The 20,831-nt window shown below is 34.8% G+C and overlaps 2 protein-coding genes and 1 non-coding gene across 5 annotated transcripts; 1 reads left to right on the plus strand and 2 right to left on the minus strand.

Annotated features, from left to right (window-relative positions):
- Window positions 1-624: 624 nt before the first annotated feature.
- Window positions 625-10,330, minus strand: LOC123204120 (V-type proton ATPase subunit E-like). Of its 3 annotated transcripts, none has more exons than XM_044620679.1 (6): window positions 10,072-10,330; window positions 9,845-9,945; window positions 9,180-9,336; window positions 8,586-8,782; window positions 8,098-8,197; window positions 625-845 (listed from the first exon to the last, which is right to left on the minus strand). In XM_044620679.1, the coding sequence occupies exons 1-6, from the start codon at window positions 10,171-10,173 to the stop codon at window positions 750-752; spliced, it is 753 nt and encodes a 250-aa protein (XP_044476614.1). In that variant the 5' UTR covers window positions 10,174-10,330; the 3' UTR covers window positions 625-749. The 3 variants fall into 3 exon arrangements, with proteins under 3 accessions (XP_044476614.1, XP_044476617.1, XP_044476616.1); XM_044620682.1 differs by having other exon boundaries at window positions 625-992; window positions 10,072-10,329; XM_044620681.1 differs by lacking the exon at window positions 625-845 and adding an exon at window positions 7,661-7,831 and having other exon boundaries at window positions 10,072-10,329.
- LOC123204119 lies at window positions 1,539-7,693 on the plus strand. The gene has a single exon (XM_044620678.1). The coding sequence runs from the start codon at window positions 2,226-2,228 to the stop codon at window positions 7,206-7,208; it is 4,983 nt and encodes a 1,660-aa protein (XP_044476613.1). The 5' UTR covers window positions 1,539-2,225; the 3' UTR covers window positions 7,209-7,693.
- Window positions 10,331-14,276: 3,946 nt separating the features above from the next.
- TRNAM-CAU lies at window positions 14,277-14,348 on the minus strand. Its single transcript has one exon. It is a non-coding gene; the product is annotated as a tRNA-Met (tRNA).
- Window positions 14,349-20,831: the final 6,483 nt, after the last annotated feature.

The following is a 20,831-nucleotide window of genomic DNA, read 5'->3' on the forward strand; positions in this document are numbered from 1 at the left end:
TCATATGATTGGTTATTGTTTTATTCTTAATTCAAAATTATCCAATTACATGATGACACATATAAATATGTATATATTTGTATACACAAAATAAATACACATAATTTTATTGATATAATAAAGTGTTGATAAAATATTAAGAATGTTTTTTCTTTAACATTTCTGATGTCTTTAATTTATATTAATAAATGTAAAGGTTACAAGTGTGGGTGGGATTGCAAACACTCTCTCTCTGCGAAGATTAGTGCCATGTAGATGGTCAATATTATTTGCCGCTACAGCCACGTCTTTTTCTCGGTCATGTGTCTATCAAACAAATCAATTCTGATGTTCATGATGTTTTGTTGATTACGCTTTGTGCCTATAAACGCCCTTACGACTCTCTCTATATAAATTTGTTTTCTTGATGAAAGCCTAATCTATCAAAGAGAACGTTCTACCATTCGTTGTCCTGTCTTCGCTTTTTCATATTTATTTCAAAGTGAGTCCTTTTGATTTGCTTATTTGTGTATTTAGTTTGAATATATATATGACCTTTGCCGACCAAATCCAGTGAGGTCATTGGGGGCGGCCAGATACAGCCGACTGCTGGGTAATCTGGAATAAAATTTAACTGAAATCAAGTAAAGGGCTAGTTTGGCTGAGCCAGAACTCTGATAAACATAAGAGTATTTGTTTCTGTCCGATCAGTTCTTATTTCAAATACCAACTAAAATCATCCTCAAAAATCAACAAAAAAGAAAAATAAATTAAAAATCAGATTTATTTATGTTTATTTGTATAAATGAAAAGGAGTATCTCGCCACACTCCAAAGATATGACCACCAAACTAAAACGATCCCTCCCTGCAAATAAACTTATGCAGGAAACCTGAAACTGTAATTCACCAAATAAATGGTACTAAAGATTCTACTGTCAATGACCAAACAAATGGAACCATAGAATAAACCGAACCATCATGCAAACACTTGACCAAAGAGCCGCTTTCGGATCTGCAGCAAGAAAAGCAAACAGTACTATAATTGACAAAATTAATCAATCCTATCAATGTAGGATTACATAATATATATAAATTATAAAGCAACAAGTTTCTTTGCTCATGGCACATCATGTAAAGCCATAACTAATATTATTGACCTACGCAACCATGACGTTTGACAACAAATGACTGGCCTTTCCAGAAGGTCATTGATCATATATTTGCTAACTTTGTCAATAAGAGGATTACCTAATGAGGAATTACTAAAAGTTTTCACACAAAAGCAAATAGAGAAGCAGCCATCCTGAAATCAGGATATTTCAACAAGCGATATATCATGTTACCGACATCTTATTAAAATATGTTGCCAGAAGAAAGAGATAGATTTCAAACTGCCAATCATTAGGTTGTCATCTCAGGTCAATTTTCGATAGAAATTGGGAGAAGGGGCAAGGACAGGCTGGCCATCAAGTATTGATCACATATTCTGACTGTTCAATTATCTCAACATTACCAAATGATCTACAAACATGAAACAGTGAATAAAAGGAGTAGCAATGTGATAGAGGCCTAATTACCAAAGTTTATTTTCGTAGGCCCAAGAAGAGATTAGAGGAAGCAGACCCAAATTCAGAAGAAAGGATGAAACTCTCAGCTGAAGACTCAAGGATGGATCTGATGGAGGGCAAACTGGGAATGACAGAAGCTGATCTGGAGCAGAATAAGCTTGGCCATTCAGCTGTGACCACTTGGCAGCCTATCAGTGGGCAGGAGGCAGAATTCGGTTAAGGAGGCTCATGCTTTTATAGAGCAGGAGAAAAAGGAGACGGAGCCTGGTTTTTTGTTATGAAAATGATGTACTGAAGTTTGTTAAGAAGGAGGAGGGGTCTGGCTCTCAAATTCCAGAATTATTCAGTGTCCATTTATTTTGTTTGTTCCAGTTTATTTTCCTTTAGTTTCATTGTTCTGTTGTTGCTTGAGTTGAGTTGAGAAACATTGGTGTAAACATTAGCATTGACGAATGAATGAATTTCAGATTGGAATGCTATTTCTATTGAATTGATTGAGTTTGTTACATTGACTGAGTATACATTATACAAAATAGAGGCGGCCTGCTGAGGTCCAAAACATTACAGGATCTTCTTTTCACTTAATTCTGCCAAGAGACATTGAAGCTGGAGCAGCAGGGAACTTGACCTGAACAGGTACGCAACAAACTTGGTATCAGAGCCGTTGGTGCTGGGTTATGGTAAAAACCAGAATGGAGGGGAGAGTGAAAGATTTAGAAGAAAACCTTAAAAGCCTAACGGAAAAGGTGACCATTATGGATGAAAGATTTGTAAATTCAGAACACCAAACAACTTTTCGGTTTGACAAGCTTGATGAAAATTTGCACGAGATAAGACAACTTCTGCTGAAGGATACAAAGGGGAAGGACAACGAAACAGTAGTGACACCTACTGTCACCCAAGAACCACCGCAATTTTTTTCAGAACCATTGAACACTGGAGCAAACTTTGGGTTTCAGCAGCCGATTCCTCCACCACAGCAGCCTCCCTACCCACACAGCGCTGGTGTAGCGTTTGGAGAATCATCTAGAAACCATCGACCACCGCGTTACGCTGCTCCGGAGACGACGAATCGGCGTGACCATTATCACCGAAAATTGGAGATGCCTCTGTTCAGTGGAGTGGACTCATGGGGGTGGGCAGCCAAGGTCGAGCGCTATTTCCAGATGAACGGCATGGACGAACGGGAACGTTTGGCGGCAGTGATGTTTTGTTTGGAAGGGGAGGCGTTGAGTTGGTTTCAGTTCAGGGAGCTCTGGAGGCCATTTCGTGAATGGAGGGAGGTGAAGGAGGAGCTTCTTCTGCGATTCGGATCAACACAGCACCGGACGCCCTACGAACAGATTATCTTGCATCGGCAGACGGGAACGGTGGCCGAGTACAGATCGCGTTTCGAACAGCTGGTGGCAATGCTTCCGTCGGCACCAGCAGAGTGGGTGCGAGGAGCCTTCACCGCCGGACTGAAACACCGAATTCAGGCCGAGCTTCGTCTCCAAGCACCGGCGGATCTTTTCACCTTGATGCAGCAGGCGGCTGATATAGAAGAAAGGGACCGGGTCGTGCACGGGCCGGATTGGGACCCGGATCCAACAAGGGCAGCCCAAGCCTTTGCAACTCCATCCAGTTTTCAACCCAGCCCAAGCCCATTTCCTTCTTCCTTTAATACACAGCCCAACCACAAAATTTCTGCCTCCTGCCCAGTCCACCCAAACGCGTTTTCCACAGCAGCTTCGTCTCTTGTTTCAAACCACACCAGTCCACACTATCAGCCACCCACCCAAACCGCTCCAACACCCAATCCAACTCATAAGCCCGCCCATCAACCTGACCCATACCCATTCCACCGACCCGACTCAGGCCATAATTTCCCACCCACGCTTTCGACTTCCCAGACACATTCCTCTAATATTTCAGCCCCAAATTCAGCCCCACCTTCGACGCTTTCTTCCGTCGTTCCACCAAATCTCCCACCATCAGAAGCTATCCATCACTCTCCCCATACACCTCCTACACCCAACCAGCCACCAATTCCTTTTTCTCCTCGGTTCAACTCGTTCAGTCGCCGCCCTAACCTAACTTCCAGACCGGAATACCCACGCCTCTCCCAATCTGAAATTCAGACCCGCATAGCGCAAGGCTTGTGCTTCAAGTGTGCAGGCAAGTTCGGTCCGAACCATCAGTGCCCCTTCAAACAACTCCGTTTGATGCTTTGTGATGAAGATGAACAGGACCCAACGGAATTTTCGGAAGACGCCAGCCAACTCAAGCTCCGAAACAGTGAGGAGATGGAGCTTTCCCGTCACTCTGTTGCTGGTATCAGTACTCCTAAGACGTTGAAATTTTTGGGCAAAATTCACACTTCCCCTGTCATCATTCTGGTGGATTCCGGTGCTTCCCACAGCTTCATTTCTCAACAATTGGTCAACAAATTGCAGCTTCCATGCTCACCAACAACCTTCCAAGTGATCATCGGAAATGGAAGTTCGGTCGCCGGCGGAGAGAAGTGTCCAGGCGTTGAGCTACTGTTACCAGAGATGAAATTTCTTCACGACTACTTTGTTTTCCCGTTGGGCAACGTGGATGTCATTCTTGGTGTGGATTGGCTAGCCACTTTGGGCGTTATTAAAAGCAATTGGCAGGACCTCACTATGGTGTTCCACTGGGAAGGGCGGAAAATTACACTTCAGGGGGATCCTTCATTAGTCACCCAAGAAACTTCTCTTAAGGCTGTTTCGAAATCACTTAAAATGGGTACCCATTGCTATTGGATTCAGTTAGCTGCCTCAGAAAATATTTCAGAAGAGCCTCCAGAAGCAGTTCAGAGAATTCTGGTAAATTTCCAACATTTGTTTGAGGAGCCCATGGGGTTACCGCCATGCCGAAAACATGATCATGCCATCCGTTTGTTTGATGGAGTCGCACCGCCTAACGTCCGACCTTATCGGTATCCTCATCACCAGAAGACTGAAATTGAGAGACAGGTTCGTGAAATGCTTCATGCTGGAATTATTCGCCCAAGCCACAGCCCATTCTCCAGCCCTGTTCTCCTGGTGCAAAAGAAGGACGGTGGCTGGCGTTTCTGCGTTGACTACCGCGCCCTCAACAAAATTACCATTCCAGATAAGTTTCCTATTCCTGCTATAGATGAGCTGTTAGATGAATTATCTGGTGCTACAATCTTCACCAAACTTGATTTGAAATCTGGCTACCATCAAATCAGAATTATTGATTCTGATGTTGAGAAAACAGCTTTCCGGACACATAACGGCCATTACGAGTTTCTGGTCATGCCCTTCGGCCTGTCCAACGCCCCTGCCACTTTTCAGGCCCTCATGAATGAAGTCTTTCGGGCCCATTTACGGCAGTTTATTCTTGTCTTTTTTGATGATATTTTGATTTACAGCAGCACCTTATCTGCTCACTTGCATCATCTCAGTTTAGCTTTGCAGCTTCTTTCCGACCATCACCTACTCTTGAACAGAAAAAAATGTTCCTTTGGGGTTTCTCGCTTGGAGTATTTGGGCCACATAATTTCAGCTGAGGGTGTAGCTGCTGATCCTCAGAAAATTCAGTGTATGATTGATTGGCCGCGACCTCGCGATATTACGGCACTTCGAGGGTTCTTGGGACTTACAGGCTATTACCGCCGCTTTGTACGCCACTATGGACAAATTGCAGCCCCATTGACACAGCTGTTGAAAAAGAACTCCTTCCACTGGAATGAAGACTCTACAGTAGCATTCGAGAGGTTGAAGACAGCCATGACTACTGTTCCAGTTCTTGCCATGCCTGATTTTACCCAGCCTTTTCTAGTTGAGACGGATGCTTCGTCCATAGGCGTCGGGGCTGTTCTCATGCAGGGGGGTAGGCCTATTTCTTTTATGAGTCAGGCTCTCTCCCCTAGAAACAAAGTAAAGTCAGTTTATGAACGTGAATTAATGGCCATTGTCTTAGCCTTGCAAAAGTGGCGTCATTATCTATTGGGGAAGCATTTTATTGTCCGCACTGATCAGAAGAGTTTGAAACATTTAATGGATCAAACCATCATTAGTGGAGAGCAACAACGATGGGTGATGAAACTACTTGGTTTCGATTTTGAAATTCAGTATCGTCCGGGAATGGAGAATAAAGCAGCTGATGCCTTGTCCAGGTTACCAGAAGCCTCTCTTTCTTTACACTCCATTTCAGCCGGCCATTGGATCGAGGGGGAAGTGATTGATCAAGAGGTTCGCTCCGACAGCCGGTATAAACAAATCATTCAGCAGCTCCTCCAGGACCCCTCCAGCCACGCCAACTTCTTATTAAAGAATGGCACTCTATTCTACAAAAACAGGTTGGTGATGCTTTCCTCTTCTGCCCTACTTCCAGCCTTGCTTCGGGAATTCCATTCTTCACCTTTCGGTGGCCATTCAGGGTTTTTTCGCACTTACAAGAAAATAACAGCAGTTTTTTTTTGGATTGGCATGAAAAAGTGTATTAGGGATTTTGTAGCCCACTGTGAAATCTGCCAAAGAAACAAATATCAAGCCATGAGTCCTGCAGGCCTCTTACAGCCTCTTCCCATCCCTGATAAAGTTTGGGAGGACATATCTATGGACTTCATTGGGGGTCTTCCACGAACGAAAAAGGGAGATACCATTTTGGTGGTAGTGGACCGCTTGACCAAATACAGCCATTTCCTTGTGCTCTCCCACCCGTATACGGCCAAAGAGGTGGCTGCCTTATTTGGTAAAGAGATAGTTAGGCTTCATGGTTACCCGCGTTCGATCGTGTCGGATCGCGATCGCCTATTTATGAGTCAATTCTGGGGGGAGCTTTTTCGTTCCGTGGGTACAACTCTCAAGTTCAGCAGTGCATATCATCCACAATCTGACGGTCAAACTGAAATTGTCAACCGTGGCCTTGAAACATATCTCCGATGCTTTTGCTCTCAACAACCAAAGGATTGGGTTAAATGGATCACTTGGGCGGAGTATTGGTATAATACCACTTTCCATAGTTCTCTTGGGATGACTCCTTTCAAGGCTTTATATGGGAGAGATCCCCCAACGCTCTTTCGGTGGGGTTCCGAAGCCTCCAAAATAGATGAGGTTGGCGCTTTTCTACAGCAAAGAGATGCCATTCTGCTTGAGTTGAAACAGCAGCTCCATAAAGCCCAAGATAGGATGAAACGTCAAGCCGATTTGAAACGTCGCGAGCTCCACTTTGAAGTTGGTGAGCAAGTGTTCCTTAAAATTCAGCCTTACCGTTTTAGGACTCTTGCTAAGAAGCTCAATGAAAAATTGAGCCCTCGCTTCTACGGCCCTTATGTCATCCTTGAAAAAATTGGTGCGGTTGCCTACCGTCTTGCTTTACCTTCCACAAGCAAAATCCATCCGGTTTTCCATGTGTCACAGTTAAAAAGGGTCTTAGGGGCTGCTATACAGCCACAACCTCTGCCTGGCTGCCTTTCGGGGGACTTAGAATTGCAATTACAGCCGGAAGCTTTATTGGATACTCGTTATTCAAAAACTGGTCACTTGCAGGTCCTCATCAAATGGCATTCTCTTCCGGACTGTGAGAACTCTTGGGAGGATTACATCGCTTTACGGGACTGTTTTCCCGAATTTCACCTTGAGGACAAGGTGCGTCTCCGTGGGGGGGTATTGATAGAGGCCTAATTACCAAAGTTTATTTTCGTAGGCCCAAGAAGAGATTAGAGGAAGCAGACCCAAATTCAGAAGAAAGGATGAAACTCTCAGCTGAAGACTCAAGGATGGATCTGATGGAGGGCAAACTGGGAATGACAGAAGCTGATCTGGAGCAGAATAAGCTTGGCCATTCAGCTGTGACCACTTGGCAGCCTATCAGTGGGCAGGAGGCAGAATTCGGTTAAGGAGGCTCATGCTTTTATAGAGCAGGAGAAAAAGGAGACGGAGCCTGGTTTTTTGTTATGAAAATGATGTACTGAAGTTTGTTAAGAAGGAGGAGGGGTCTGGCTCTCAAATTCCAGAATTATTCAGTGTCCATTTATTTTGTTTGTTCCAGTTTATTTTCCTTTAGTTTCATTGTTCTGTTGTTGCTTGAGTTGAGTTGAGAAACATTGGTGTAAACATTAGCATTGACGAATGAATGAATTTCAGATTGGAATGCTATTTCTATTGAATTGATTGAGTTTGTTACATTGACTGAGTATACATTATACAAAATAGAGGCGGCCTGCTGAGGTCCAAAACATTACAGGATCTTCTTTTCACTTAATTCTGCCAAGAGACATTGAAGCTGGAGCAGCAGGGAACTTGACCTGAACAGGTACGCAACACAATGAAACTTCTACATTCTATAAATAAAAACAAAAGTTAAATAACTTCTCTGTTCTTATTTTGTATTTTAAATACAATTATCTTATATGAGAAACAAAGTTAATTTTCCTCCATCTTTGATTATGTTAATTTCTTCTTTCTGATTAAAAACAAAACTTAATATGTCCTAAGAGATGAGTAATTACAAATAAAGCAAACAACAAAGGCGAAGATGGCAAAAGTAACAGATTTCTACAACTGAAATTACCTCTGGAAGCTTTTTGCGGAATACAACATCCAATCGTGCATCAAGTGTATTCTCACAGACTATCTTCCCATCAAGAGAAGCAAGCACTACACCTCCCGAGCTGTTAAATGAGACCAACATTATTATCAGCAACCTTTTTCATCACCATTCTCTCAATAACAGAAAGATGGTTTAAGAAGAAAAAATCAGCAAGGCTAGCTCTGGTAATTGGAACAATACCCTTCCATAAACTGGGCAGCCATGAGTTATTTACAATAAACAGCACAGAGTACTTCATAATTTACCAACAGTCCCCATAAAATACTTCCACTGATGCATGAAAATTGCTAGTTTTTGTGAATTTCATAAATGACACAGAACTTATTATACTTATGCTATAAAGGTTAGCTCGGTCAGACAAATTTTTTTTTAAAACAAAAAACCAGTCAGTCAACATATACAAGTAACTCAGATCTTGCAATTTCTTCAAATTCAACTGAGAAAATTACCAGTATGGACCATGGGCATTATAATGGGTAGGGGCAGGTGGAAGATAGACACGAGTATCCACTACAATCTCTGGTCGACGGACATTTAATTTTTCAGCATATTCCTCCTTCGCTGAGTCCAGAACAGATTCCACCAAATATTGGTCATCTTCACGGCAACGCAGCAAGACTGCAGGCTCTTTCAGTCTCAACAAACTCTGCACAGAGGAATGTAAAAGCTTCCAGTAGTTGCCACAAATAATACTGAAAACTCAGACCACGAATGAAATAACAGAAACATCACTACATAAATATATTTATAACTCATGTCATAATTATTCATCACATTTACCTCACAGATAAACTTCTTTCTGGGAATAGCACATGAATCTAAAATTTAATAGAGGATCCCTTTTACTTCTATTATGTTAAATAGCTTGTATTGAAGGTATTTCAACATGATATCAACTGAAAAAACCATATACTAAAACTAGAAAATCCATACATACACAAAGAACTCAATAATTTCCTTGAAGATATTAAATCAGCAAAATGTACAAAAGTAATTGATTGAAAGAATATGAAACCAGGAAAACAAACTTAAGTTCTACTGACCTGAACAATAAGTTCCTTCAGAAGCTTTTTATATGAATGGTGATCACGACTCACATTCAGAAGCTCCTTTGCTGCTGCATCTTTCATGGAATTAACCAAGTCATCTTGAGCTTGAAGGACTTTTATCCGAGAAGCATTGAGCTGCATGGAGTATTCACTACCACAAACCAATATAAAAAATAACATTACAACACATCAGTAACTTGGATTCCAGTAATAAACCAATGACACCAAAGTTTCCTCAACCATTCTACCCATTCAACTTTACTGACACCAATTTTTTTCAAACCAGTCACTCGATTTTCATCAATAAAATTCAGTATCTCCAGATTGTGGCTCAATTGTCAAGCAAGAAATCAAGAATTTTCAGTTTAAACTCTAATTTTCATTTTTTAAAAAGTTAGATGACTAAAGCAGCCTCGTCCTCTGCAAATGACCAATCTTCCGATCTCCATATTTTGGGCTCAATTTCGTACAATTCAAATTCCAACAACTAATTAAATTGTAATTCAAATCCATCTTTTCAAGAAGGATTTGCTCAAGGCTTAGCCCCACTAATCGCACAAAACAGCAATCATGACCATTAATACACAGCCAAACAATCTAAAATCAAATAAACCAATCGGAACCAGCAAAAATATAAACCTAATAAAAATATAAATTACATTTTCTTTCGAATCTCAACTTGCTTCTCCTTCCGCTCATACTCTTGCCTGATCTTCTTCTTCTCTGCCTCCACCAACTGTAACCTCTCTATGTTGAATTCCTTCAACAGTTCAAGTAACCACAAGAGGTCAATAATTTCATAAAATAAAATCAGTATTTCTTATTAAAAACGATAACCTCTAACATAATTAAAAAATAACGGTGAAATAGATCGTCTTAGTCTTACTTCTTCAGCGGAAACGGAGATCTCGTTGGCTTTCTCCTCGGCTTCTTGGCGGATAAACCGCACCATCTGCTGGATCTGCTTGGAGACATCTGAGTCGTTCATTTCCGCGAGATATTTGATACGATTGATATCAAAACCAGAGAAGATACTCGAGTTCCTCCGATCGCTGTAGACAGTCGAAATGAAGAGCAGCTTTGGTTTTTATATAATCACGAGTCTCCTGTTTGTTTGATCATTATTTCCTTTTGTTTATTTGTTTAATTTTTCACTGGAATATGTTCTCGGCCAAACGCTTCCTTATGTTTTTGGAAATATTGTTAATCTCCTCTACAGTATTTAAAATTACAAAAAGTCCTCAATATTTTTAAAATTATAAGAGTAGCCTTTTTTTTGTATATAATATCATAAATACCCATCACATCTCTGTTTTTTCCGAGAAACTCCATCTGACACAACCTGACCTCACAACCAGTAAGGCGTTAACAAAATTTTTTAATATTTTCCTACCCCTTTAAATTTTATGATTGCTATCGTGGACCCTTATATTTTATAGTCTTTCTATCTTATCCCCTACATTTTATAATGATGAAATAAAATAGAATGCATTTGATGTCACACGCCTTGATGGGCAATAATTGGGGGACATAAATTTACAACGAAACTTCCTTCTGAAAGCTACATATTTTAGCAGGGGACTGTGCTATAATAGTTGAATTATGTATTATATTATATATTAAAATTTTAATTTTTTATATTATATATTGTATATTATATTATATATTTTTAAAAAATAAAATAAAAAAATTATAATTGATATATTATAATATTAGAAAAATTACAAATACCATTAAAAATTTAATTTTTTTCATATACATTCTTACTATATCATTATTTTTTCTAAAAAGTTATATTAATTCATATAGTAATATATATTTATCATATAATAATTTAATGTATCGTATTAATTTGATTTATCTTATAATACATATCATTTTTTATTTGTATTATATCATATTATATGATATATATCGTGTACATAAGATATTGATAAGTATGCTAAGCAAGTACCCCACATGACTTGACCAATCAATTTTTTTGTCCAAATAAAATATAAAAATGATAACCCAATATTTTTACACTCATATTAGACTTTGACAAAATCAAGAAATCTATCTGATCAATAAATTATTTAACTAAATATTATAACAATATTCAACTAAATAAAATTATAATTAGATAGAACGTTATATATATTCAACTAAACAAGATTTAACATTAACACAATTTGTCCGATTCAACATTACGCAAATTTAATCTTTAAGTTAATATGATCTAAAGATTAATATAAAATCAAATATCTATTCAAACTAAAGTGGTAATTAGGTTTCGATTGAATCAATTTAACCAACCGTTCAGATATGAGAATCAAAACAATGCATTTGCGTTTATTTCATGACATCTTTGTTTGATACAAAATTTAAATATTCTAAACATAGTTATTAGTATATTATGATATACAATATGATATATTATGATATATAAAATTTAAATGATATATATTATAAGATATATCAAATTAATATAATATTAAACTTATCGTTTGATACGATACATATTACGTAAATATTAATGATTATTCCCATAAATTCAATACATTGGGCCATGGTTCATTGGGCCTAACCGCGCAACCGAGGCTGGACATGGGAAATGAAAAGGCTGTGCAAGAAAGCCACTCATTTATGAGAGTCTGGTTGGGTCTTAATTGGTTTGATACAATCAATTAAATTATATATATAATTTTATGTATAAATAATAATATAATATTATATAATTAAATATTATTTTATTTTTAATTTAAAATTATTTGATTATATAATAATATATTATTATTTATATATAAAATAGAAAAATTTATGAGAAAAAGACCAACCTGCTTGTTGGCTTATAAAAATAAATGTCAAGTGAAAATACAAACTTTTGAAATTTAAAAAATGAGACTTTTATCCGTTCAACAATTTTTAGGTGGACAATAGTCTCCTGGCCTAATGGGTCCACGTGATCGCTATTTCAATATTCAATTTAAAATATAAAATTTGATTGAATTACTTAAAAATTATAATTTTGTTTTCAGTTGATAAATTTTTTAAAAACAGTTTTTAGTTTGGATTGTAATTTAGGTAATTTTCGAACTAAACCATATTTTTTAAAAAATACATATGTATAAATATATTCAATAGTATTTTTCAATGAATAATTAGGTGTATAATTTTTTTATATTTATTTTATCATTTTTTTTACAGATATATATATTTATTTATATATTTACATGTTTATATTATATTTTTTAAAAATATAATTTTATTAATTTTATTAAATAACATATATTTAGAAATGAATTATTTTAACAGATTCAAATTGTAAATCAAACTGGTTCAAACTGTATTTTTTTTGTTTGAAAACTATTTAAATTGTATTTTTTTTTAGTTTGGTTTAAAAAACCTCTCAAACCACACAAAATTGGATTGTGTACACCCTTAACTAAAACTTATCTTATACCATTACTAAACAAGCAAATTTCCTAGGTGAATCTTACATTGGCAAAACATGAGAGAAAATGTTGCGTATAAACGTGCATCACACATCACTTATAGATAAAATGATTAAACTTGTTAAATAGTTTATGAGTTTCTTAAGCTGTCAGATGTGTTTAAGGTTGCTAAACTCATAAGCAAAACAATGTTGGATTATGTATCTAGAGTGGATAATATCTTAATAGTGGATTAGACTGTTAGATTAAAGATATTACAAATGATAGCAAAGCCACTTTACGTATCCTCTAGAGCAATAGTGGGACAAACCTCAACCATAAGAAGTTGATTGTGATACCTTTAGACGGATCTCACATTTGTTCGTTGAGCTTAATTTTAGACCAACCTTCTTAAACAAAAAGGTACATTTGTTTTATATCTGTTTGTCATGGTCCAGAGGTGAATTCGAACTGAATTAGACTAAATTTAAATCCACATTTGGTTAGAATGAGCAGATACCAAATTGAAACAATTTTAGTTCGTTGAGCTCAAGATTGATGTGGTTGTTGAAGCTTGTCTCATATATATATTTTTTTTCTTCGACGATGATTCTTCTTTTACAACAACTTTTTTCTTTCTTTAGCATTACTCTTCACCAATTCAAGCAAGTTCGAGCTAACTGAATCACTATTTCAAAGTTTGGATTTGATTGATTTGTCGGATCATATTAATTGGTGTGACCGATTCGATTGGTCAAATCATATTAATTGGTGTGATTGGTGTAACCGATAACCAATGTCAAATGCACTTTAAGTCATAGCTAAAAACTCATTTTAATCACTAAACCAAATTGGCTAGAGGTTATATTGAGTGATTAGTATTGAAATATGATTCAATGGTTTGATCAAATGGATCTTTCGTTATGTTGATATTACATGACTAAAACCTGATTAAAATTTCAATTACATCATATTGATGTCATTTAAACATCTTCAATTAGACTAATCAACTGACATATTAACCCTTTAATCGAGTTAATATTCAATTGATCAAATAAGAAAGTTATAACTTGTATGATTAGTTCAGCTAAAACCAGTGTCAAATCTAATTCAAGTCATAACTAAAACTCATTTTAGTCATCACATCGAATTTACTTGAGTTAAACAAAGTGACTAGTATTAAACTGTAATTCAATTATCGGATCAGATCGTTCTTATTGTCATGTTAACGATGCATGACTAAAACTTGTTTTAAATTTTCAATTATATCATTTTGATATCATTTAAACATCCTTGATTAAACTAATCAATTCACAAATTAACCCTTAAACCTGATTAATGCTCAATCAATAAAATGGGGAAGTTATTGTAAGTCATTATGGAAGGAAAAGAAAAACCGACAAGAAAACAGAAACATTAGGGGTTACACTTAATCTCTGTATTCTCATTGTAAAGTGTAGCTTCTTTTGTGCAAAACGTCAACAGGATGGGACAAGAGGGCGTTTGCTAGCTTATCCAATTCAATGGACTAAATCTCTAATCATATTTCAAAGCCCAGAGTCAACGGCCACAAAAGGCCAACCACTGATAGATTCAAAACAAAAGCAGACCCCACCACTCTATAGTAAGCCCACGACCACAAAAGTTTTAAAAACGTTTAGGCTGGAAGCAACTCTTTTATCAGAGCCAGGTTTCGATCCTGGGACCTGTGGGTTATGGGCCCACCACGCTTCCGCTGCGCCACTCTGATTTGTTGGTATCTTAATCTACGTAAATTTATAACAAGAATACCAAAATTGGCCAATGGTTACCTCAAAACATGTAATCCAATTTTGAATCATTAAGGACATAATTATCATTAGCTGTCTCATTAGGAGATAAAACCATGATTAGATTAATTGACTTGATATTTTCACCATTAACTTGATAATAAAAATATTGGATTTTGGTCAAATGTATAAAAGTTACCTCCAATAAAACAATTAAATATTCTATCTGTTCTTTAACCTTAAAATAACAAAAAAAACATATTTTAACAGTTTTAGTTATTTTTATAAGTTAGTCAACTGATTATTTTCTGTATTCACATGTTATAACAAAAAAAAAAAAGGCCTAATAACTATGTTTTAGGTCATCTGTTCAATCAATACGAACGAGATTTTTGATTACAACAAATAAAATTTATCATAAAATATCAATAACATAACAATTGATGTAATCTTCGAACTATTTCAGTAATATTAGAACACTTCAAAAACTTTCCCGCATGGCTACTCATTTGTAAAATATTAAAATTTTGATCATCATCAAAACCATATTAGGAAATAAATTAGAAATCCACATATCATTGTAAGTATTTTATAAATCATAATGTTTATTACAATAAAAATGTCAATTAGATTGAGTTGACTTAAAACTCAAAAAAAATATATGACATGAAAGGGCTCGACCCATGAGCTATCCAGACCGTGGGCCAACCCATTACCATTGACACTTTTAAATAAAATTTTAATTAAAAATATTTTTTAAGAAAATTAACAAAATTATGCTTATAGACTCGTTCCGTTATTGTAGAGTTTAACCTGACTTTATGTATATAAGATTAGGTTATGAGCCTCATACTTTCATTGAACTAGCCCTACTCATAAAACTCGTTACTGTATAAACTTTAGACTCGATTCGACCTAGTGTCACTTCTAATTACAAGTGTACAAAATTTTTACAAATATGTTCAAAGTTGGTCTTGATAGTATGAACTTTTGCGTTAAGTTTGGAGGCATAGAATTCATAAAAATTCGTGTAGGAAGATCGAAGCTATCAAATTTTTCATTTGCTTTGATAAGATTTAAGGGTACAATATTATCGTGAATATAATTAAAATTCATTTTTTTTTCAAAAACTATAAATTTCAAAAATAAAAATAACTTCAAATTCACTTTCACAAAATAAAAGCAGAGTTTTTGTAGAGTTATTATATCTTTCAATTTTGAATTTGGTTCACAAAGCAATGTGAGAAAGTTTACGATGATAAAATCATTATTTTAAAGTGCGAACCGAATAAACCGGTATGACTGTCCAATTATAAAATTATGATAAATTTGATTTTTTTTATTATTAAAACTTGATTTTACTATAAACTGAATTTATTCAGAGTCGTATAATTAAACTAGATTAATAATATTAATAATAGCAAAAAACTCATTTTAATTAATGAACCAGATTAGCTAGAGATTAAATTGAGTGATTAGTATTGAATTACAATTCAATTGTCGAATCAAGTCAGTCTTTTGTCATGTTGATATTACATAACTAAACCCTGATAAAAGTTCAATTACATCATATTTATGCTATTTAAGCATTTTCGATCAAACCTATCAACTTGCGTATTAGCCCTTCAATTGAGTCAATACTCAATCGATAAAATAGGGGAGTTATTACTAGTGTGACAAGTGGTTAATAAAATGTTAAAAAATATAGATGATATTTTGATATTAAACATTGTAACTTGTATATTAATCCTCATTTGGATTGGCTCTATTTTAAGGCGGTCATTTATAGTCAACTATTTAAACTACAGAACGAGCACAATATAGGCTTATTCTAAGAAGAAGATGCACGAAAATGTTGGATTCAGGGAAAAAAGAATGGACAGAGGTTAGTGCCCCATTCCCAAATTATGTTTAATGCTTGTTCACTTCTTATCCAACTGAATGCAAGAATAATGCTGCAAATTCAAAATGGTACTTTGAATTTCCCATACAGTGTTTTTTCAAAGGCATCCACAAGATATGACTCTAATGTCACAAATTGCATTTGAAACAATTCCCAAAACCATTTCAAATTCAAAAATAATGAAAAAGGAAGGAAATGACTTTTCTCCATTATATTTTTTTAAGAATTTGAATCAGATCCATAGATTATTTTTAACACATATCTCGCCCATGATCTTCTTTAAGAAATATATTCCCTACTTTCTTAGTTTCTTTATCTATTTTGGGAGGGAACATCTCGCCTACCATTGTAATCTCTATTTTCAGAAATTTTATTACAGTTTCAAGGTTTCATATTAAAAAAGGAAAAATGTATTGGATAGTGTCATGTAAAATATTTGCCAAAACCTCCACTATAATACTCTAGTTCATACTATTTGTTGTACATGTTTGTTCTTGTCTCATTTGGTATACCACAAACAAAATAACATAATATATAAAATAAAATTATATGTACAAATATTGTTTACTAACTTATTCATTCAAACTGATGTGATAGTATGTGATTGAGTGATGCGATTGTTTCGTTTTTTATCTTACTTTAAGATCACATAATCATATGTTGTTACGTCAGTTTGTATGGATAAGTTTATAAAAACATACATGCAGTATTACTCTAATATATAATTGAAGGGCTAGTTTCAAACGTCCCTCCCAGAAAATAGTAAGGGTTCAGCACCCCAATGATTTTTTATAACTATTAGATACCCCTCAAATTATGCAAAACCTTGTTGAAAATATTTAAAAACCCCTTGAAATAATCCAAAAAGAAAAACCCTAAATAAAGATGTTAGGCCTAGGGTAATTTAGGAATTTATTAAAATTATGAATATTATAATAGGAGTCCAATTAGAATTTAAATTGAGTAAATAATACTACCAATTAGGTTTTTAATGCAACAAATAGTAGGATTTTGAGAAGATTAGGATCAACATTAGAGAATCTAATTTCAACATAACGTTGTAATCTAGGAAGTGGAGCACTACTGTTAATATTTTGGCAAAGCCTTAGAGATATTAGGTTACCAATTGTAGTTGATATCTATTCAAAATAAATATTCAATTCAGTCTACACAAATTCAATTCAACAAGTTGGGGATTTCAACAGAAGGTTTATTTACTAGTTTCAAAGTTTGCTAGGTTGCTTTAGACTTTCAAAGCAAATAAAATTATCCATAATTAAATGGAAAGGACACTTCTTAAAATTGTTGCATTCTTAATCTCCTAAAAACAACTATTAAATAAGGTTCAAAATACAACATTCTGTATTCAATTTTACTAACTAATCACCCTAATGTTGAACAATGCCTATTCACCTCTTAAACCCTAAGAGCATACCACTAACACCCAAAAAGCAAATAGTCAAAGGAGAGGCCAAAAATGAGAGAAAAATCATACAAGAATCATAAAATAATGCTTAGAAAACATGTTCTAGAAAACATAATGTTCTAAAGAAATCTAAGTTTAATTTACTAATATGTCTAAAGAATGATGAAATGCATTGCAAGATGGACAAAATGTGAAATTTACAGATAAATCAAACTTAAAAAAATATTGGTGAAAATTGGTCGTACCTACCCATGACCAAACTATGATCAAACCATGTATCAACCGTTTAGTCTTCTAGAAATAAAATGATATAGTCTAGTCATGACCCAAACTAAATACTAATACTTTTAAATATTAATTTGGTTGACTCAAATCAATTAAATTATTTTCTTTTAACCTTAAGCATTAAATATCCCAATTAGGACATTTAATGTCTATTAAAACTAAACTCACAAGTAATTCAATAGAGCATGGTACACAATTTAGGCACAACAAATTCTTCCAAAATTACCCCTTATGTGTCAAATAGACAACAAACTTGATTGGACATATGCACTTGCTCATATCTAGTTTGCAACTAATTCAATGTCCTCACCTCATTTTGGCTTAGCATCACCATCCTCATACTTGAATCTATATTTGATACAAGTAAAGGTCTTATACTCCAAGTCTTGAAAGCATCCATGAACTCTTATTTGATTCCATTTATGAAAGAAGGATGAGAGAGAATGACTACTAATGAAACAGTTAGAAGAAGTGAAGAAATATCAAGATCAATGAAAAAAATTCAAATTCAGAAAAGGAAACCCTAAAGCACTCACCTTATGGAGCTTCAAGATTCTTAATTTAGGAAGAAGGAGAGAAAACACATTTGCGGATCCAAAGTGAAAGAGAGGAAGAGCATTTGCAGATCCAAATGAGAGAAGAGACTGATTCACAAACACAATTCAATTTTGAAAAGAAAAAGATTTTAGAATGAGATAGAGAGAATGAATGAAATGGTCTTTAAACATATAAAGGGGTAGGCGATCTTGATTTAGCATGTTTGGTTTCATCAACAGGTCTAATTTAAATATGTTGAATTCGTGACCAACGACCTTTTTTTTTCAAATCATATGTAACGAGCATATTTTTTTTCTTTGTTTTACTTTTGCTAAATAAGTATTTTATTATTTAAAATAAAAAAGAGAAAAAGAAGGACAAAGGTGGGTGAATGGTGGTCTCTGCTAAAAGAAATCGCAATCTATATATTGATTATAAATTGGCCAAAGGACTATTTTCCATCCAAATTTTAGTCAAATTTCAAAAGTATATCCGTAATAGTTAAAAAACTCTAACATTTATCTATAAGTTAACAGCTGTTAAAATTTTCCGTTAAATATAAGAATAAAACTATCGTTTTATCTTTCATATTAAAAAATATATAATTTTATCTTATTTTACCCCACAGGTTTTGAAAATGACATTACACCTTAGTCTCAACTTTGAAAAAGTGACTTTTCACCCCTATAAACCCCTAGGGTTTCTACTCTTTAGCGACAACCACCATTCTCCTCCCATTTCTCTTTACCATCATCAACGATGTCCCACGACGGAGGAAGAAGAAGTTGCCATCTCATTTTTTGTCGCACATACTTCATTTTCCATCAAATCGGCTCTAAACGAAGCTTTCATCATGAGATTCATCTTTATTTGAAGCCAAATCAACTAAAAATGAAGCTGGTGTTGGAGAAAAACGCGACCACTCTATTCGATTTGTCATGTTGACTCGTCTTCCTCTTTAACTTATATTGTAAGCATTTCGTCGTGTGATAAGTGGTTATTCTTCATGGCTAAATCTGGAAGATTAGTAGAAAGTATTAGTCGTTGATCAGAATAGTGATGGCCGAAGAAGAGAAACAAACCCTAGGGGTGAAGTCCATACTTTTTAAACTTTGAGAATGAGATTGAAATGTTAGTTTTTAAAATCTGAAGGAGAAATGATATAAATTTTTAAGAATTTAGGATTTAAGGATAAAATAATAATTTTACCCTTATATCTAACTGAAATTTTTAAAAATAGTTAGATCATAGGTGAGTGTTTGAATTTTTCATCTATCGCATGTATATTTTTGAGATTGAGTTAAAATTTGGATGGGAAATAATCCTTTTACCTTATAAATTTGATCAATGACATTCACATTCTCCAAGTCTATGATCAATGTCATTTATAACATGACCACATAATATAATAATTCGTTGCAATTTCAGAATATTTTTTAAAATTTTAAAAATGAATTTTCTCAATGAATGTTTGTGGGCAAATATTTCAAACATATAACTTGTTACAAAGATTAAAGTATAGAATCAGCCAAACAATATTTTCATATCCAAATAGGATATCAATCTGATCAAGGATGATTTGGGGTCTTGAAATCTCTGATCGATTCGATCATCAATCATATAAGTGATTGATTAAAAAATCATTTCAATTTGATGGTTCTGTCACCCCCAATATTGAAAACTAACACAAAAAGTAATCGTCAAACATAGATCATCATAATACGTAGTATGAATGAAGATGTAAGCATCGATGAGAAGTAAAACCTCGGAATCAAAATGGGAATTCAGGTAGGAAGTCATGAATATTGTTTTCAAAACAAACATATTGGAACATCAAAAATGCATGAAAAAGATTCAAAACCAAGCAATCCAAACCTCAATTACCTGAGAGCTATTTCATCAGGGAACATTGACTTACACAACAAGAACTTTGACCTTCTCATCCTCCTTAAGTAAGCACAAACAAAAGTAACTCACACAACTACTTCTCATCTCCACCAACAAAGACAACTGCATGATACTTTTTAACATAGAAGCCAAGATCTTTTTTTTATTTCGTGTAGACAAAAACTCTTGCCATAAAGACGTTAGCTCCCTAACATATAAAATATAACTCATTTTAGGCGAATCAAAGTGTCAACGTGTGTTGTGTAGATCAAGGTGTTAACATACACATTGTAAAACATAATGTTGAAGTTTATGCTCTAGAGTTAATTTTCTTAATAATATAAATTTATAATTAAGTTATATTTATATCTCCTTTTGAACTCTTCATCAGTAAATGTAAATGTATGCCAAGATAATGCTCTTATG

Source organism: Mangifera indica, chromosome 20 (genome assembly GCF_011075055.1).
Source record: "Mangifera indica cultivar Alphonso chromosome 20, CATAS_Mindica_2.1, whole genome shotgun sequence".
Classification (NCBI taxonomy): Eukaryota; Viridiplantae; Streptophyta; class Magnoliopsida; order Sapindales; family Anacardiaceae; genus Mangifera; species Mangifera indica.